The sequence below is a fragment of the Rhincodon typus genome, chromosome 1 (assembly GCF_021869965.1).
Source record: "Rhincodon typus isolate 14 chromosome 1, sRhiTyp1.1, whole genome shotgun sequence".
NCBI lineage: Eukaryota > Metazoa > Chordata > Chondrichthyes > Orectolobiformes > Rhincodontidae > Rhincodon > Rhincodon typus.
The window spans coordinates 174,749,950-174,753,862 of NC_063332.1; the positions used below are offsets into that span (position 1 = coordinate 174,749,950).

Here is a 3,913-nt window from a genome sequence, read left to right on the forward strand (position 1 = left end):
GTGTGTGAGAGAGAGAGTGGGTTTGTGTGTGTGTGTGAGAGAGAGTGGGTTTGTGTGTGTGTGACAGAGAGTGGGTTTGTACAATTTTCACTTCACTACATAAAAGAAAATGCTCACAATGAAACTTAAAAGTGTGTGCACACATTTTGCAAAATGATAACAGCTATGGATAGAGAGATGGTAAAGGACCCAAGACAAACTAAAAATGGCCATTTGTGCAGTTAATTTACATCCCCTGAAAAATGTGTGATTAGAAGGAATATTTATATCTGGTACCTTTAGTATGGGAGCTATGAAGACGGATACACCAGTTAGAATGAAGACTATCGTCCCAGTCACACGCTGCTCCCTGGAAACAAACAGCAGAAGCATTTAGCAAGGTGAGCACTATCACAAACAAAAAAGAGAGTTAACATGAAACTATATTGCATTTCACAAAATAAACTCATTAGGGGGAATGTTATGGAGTTTGCAAGAGTGGGAAATGTGACACGTGGTTGAGTTAATTGGGCAGGATGTGAAACATTGATCTCCTGGTATTGAATTAAGGCCAGCCATGTGTTCATGATGTATCGAGCCTCACAATGTTCTATGGTAGCATCATACATTTAATATATTGGTGATCTGTGAATAACTATTTACATGAATCTGTTTTTTAAAAAGTCTCTGGGGTGAAAACAGTGGCACACACTAATCGCATGATATCTGGCTCACTCACCATCATATAAAGCTGGTAAACAACAGCACACTGTGTGCAGGTCTGTGTAAGGTCAGGGGGTTTCTTGGGGGGGTTAACTCGAACAGAACCAGGGCGTGCAGCCAGGGATCAGACAGTTCTATCGAGGCTCAGCACTGGCGAGGGTCAGTCAGTGCTGAGGAGGAGAGTGGCACAGAGTTTGGGGACATGGAGCATTGGAAGAGGGGTCTAGAACTTAGGTTCGGCCACAGTTGGAACACTGTGTACAGTTCTGGTCACTGCACTATAGGAAGGATGTGGTTGCACTGCAGGGATTGCTGAGGAGATTCACCAGGATGTTGCCTGGGATGAGGCATTCCAGCGATGAAGAAAGGCTGGATAAGATCGGGCTGTTTTCTTTGGAGCAGAGAAAGTGGAGAGGGACCTGATAGAGGTGGATAAGATTATGAGGGGCATGGACAGAATGAATAGAAAGCAACTGCTCCCCTTGGTCAAATGCTCAATTAGAAGGGACATCATTTTAAGGTGAAAGGTAGAAGGTTTAGAGGGGATTTGAGGATTCTTTTTCACCTGGAGAGTGGTGGGGGTCTGGAATGAACCGCCTGGGAGGATAGTTAAGGCAGGAAACCTCACAACCTTTAATAATTATTTAGATGAGTATTTGAAGGGTCATAACATTCAAGGCTATGGACCCGGTGCTGGAAAGTGGGACTAGTGCAGGGAGTAGTATCTTTCTGGTCATACAGACTCAATGGGCTGAAGGGCCTGTTCTGTATGATTTGATGATAGATGGTGGGGTTGTGGACATGTGGAGGCAAAGTGGGCCTGGTGTGGTCAGGTGGGAGGGGTTGGTGGGGACAGACAGTCAAGTTAAGGAAATGAGGAGCTAAGGGCAATGACAGAACTGTCCAGATGTGTGTGTCCATCTCAGGGTGTTTACCTTTTCAGGCTTTGAACTCACCTCCAATATTTCAATTAACGCCCCCCCCCACACCCACACCACCCCTCCCACCCACAGTGAGGCTGCGTTTAGACAATGATCTTTATAAGGCTCAAAACACAGGGCCGGCTGAAACCATCATCCAGCCAAGTCCCACAGAGCAGACAGTGTGACACTCAACAATAACACCATACATTGAGTGAAGAATAAATGCAAAAATAAAACATTGTCGCTTCCACAATAAAAGAAATGTCATTAACCATGTGCTAAATGGCCAACTTCCGCACTGGAACAATCCTGAGAAAGCAGAAGTGGTGCACAGTTCCTGTTAACGACAGCAGAAATGAATGTTTGGATGGGTACACAATCAAGGGACAGATTCAGCCCCTTGGGCCTACTCCACCATTCAATAAGGTCATGATTGTAGCCTCATTCCAAAATTCCCCTGCTCACCTTCCACTCACAAGCTTAACACAAACCTATCTACCTCGGGCTGCTCCCAACAGCTCTTCGGTTGGGAGCCAGGGGGAGAGTTCCAAAGATTTACAACCCTCTGAGAAAATATATTGCCCCATTTCTTTTAAATGGGTGGCCCCTGATTTGTAAACAGCGACCCCTCATCTTCCAAAAGAGGAAACACCATTTCCACTTTTATCCCATCACTTTCCAGCTGGTCAAGATCCCTCAGCATCTCAGATGTTTCAATCAAGTCGCCTCTTACCATGCGAAACACCAGCAGATACAGGCCCAGCCTGACCAACCTTTCTTCATAAAACAACCCACCCCATTCCAGGGATTAGTCTGGGAATCCTTCTCGGAAACTGCTTCCAATGCATTTCCATCCTTTCTTCAGTACGGAGAGCAATGCTGTGTGTGACACTCCAGATGTGGTAATACCAGTTCTCTGTATAACTACAGCCTGCCTCACCCGAGGGAGATTTCCTCTCGCAACATTCAACAGTGACTCAGGCACTGCGGACAAACCTGGCATCCAAAACTCATGGGTTTAAGTGCCGCAGCAGATCCTGGCTGATGACCCACTGAGGGAATGCAGCACTGTTGGTGGTGCAGTGCTCTGGTATACATGCTCATACTGAGGCTCTGTCCACTACATTGGGCGATTGTAAAGGACCCTGTGTGACCTGGGGAGCTCTCCCAGTCCCCCACTAAACCTCTGTCCCAGTCTGAAAGATCTGAAACGGACAGGCTGGTATGACACTGCTGTGTGTGTGTATAGGGTGGGGGTGAGCTCACTGTGCACAATTTCATAGCCGTGGTTCTACACAATAGGAGTTTGAAAGCACAGACTGTCATTCATTTCTGGCCATTTAGTGTTTACGCCTGGACCCTCTGCTGAGGCAGTGGGAGTGCGGAGTGTCCCTGCACTTCCTCACAGCAATCACAGGAAAGATTGCAACCTCCAGGCCTCACATTGGAAGGAAGGAGCAGGCAATACACCTGTACAGAGATAACACGGTGTAGAGCTGGATGAACACAGCAAGCCAAGCAGCATCATAGGAGCTTGGCCTGCTGTGTTCATCCAGCACTACACCTTGTTATCTCAGATTCTCCAGCATCTGCAGTTCCTACTATCTCTGATACAATTTACACCCATACAGAGGCCTAGTCACTTCATTCTGCCTGAGGCTACGCCGAAAGGCAGAGATGGACAGGTTCTGGGCTAACCAGAGTCAGAGGGGGTTGGACAGGGGGAAGCAGAAATGTGCCGGAACCAGACCAGCTATGAACTTAATGAACCGCACAGCAGGCTCGAGGGGCTGAATGGCCTGCTCTGCATTCTGTGTGGTTATAATTCTGCTCTTAGTATCTCCTTCCTGAGAGTTAGTGCCAATCAGATCACTGGGAATACGTCAATGTTAGTGAACCCTTAAGAGGAGCTGTCAATGAGACGATTCCTACCTGACACCCAGAAATTTGGGAAGTTCTCCCGGGGCAGATGTCTCTGTCTCCATCTTCAAGCTGTCGATGTGTGCGATGGAGATCACAGTGGCTGCTACATACCACGGTAACCCCATCACCGAGCAAAGTGCCATCAGGATAGCCACCCAGAAGAGATCAAGGTGATAACCAGCTCCTTTCTGTACAAACAAACCACAAAACATTCCAGGCCACTCATGATGCGATTTCCCCTCAAACGTATCTTTAATCCGTGTAAAATTACAACATGCAAGGGGATTGAAGGTTAGATTGTCGAACTCAATAAAAATAGATGCAAGCATTCAGAAAATTCCCAAGCAATATGGATTCGTCATTTC

The 3,913-nt window shown here is 46.8% G+C and overlaps 1 protein-coding gene across 1 annotated transcript in view; it reads right to left on the minus strand.

Annotated features, from left to right (window-relative positions):
- The window catches only part of slc4a4a (solute carrier family 4 member 4a), a 192,188-nt gene that overhangs the window by 23,949 nt on the left and 164,326 nt on the right, over nt 1–3,913 (minus strand). The window contains exons 16-17 of the mRNA XM_048612755.1: nt 3,558–3,736; nt 277–349 (exon numbers count right to left, since the gene is read on the minus strand). Coding sequence (XP_048468712.1) covers nt 277–349; nt 3,558–3,736 — 252 coding nt within the window. The remainder of the gene's footprint in view (nt 1–276; nt 350–3,557; nt 3,737–3,913) is intronic.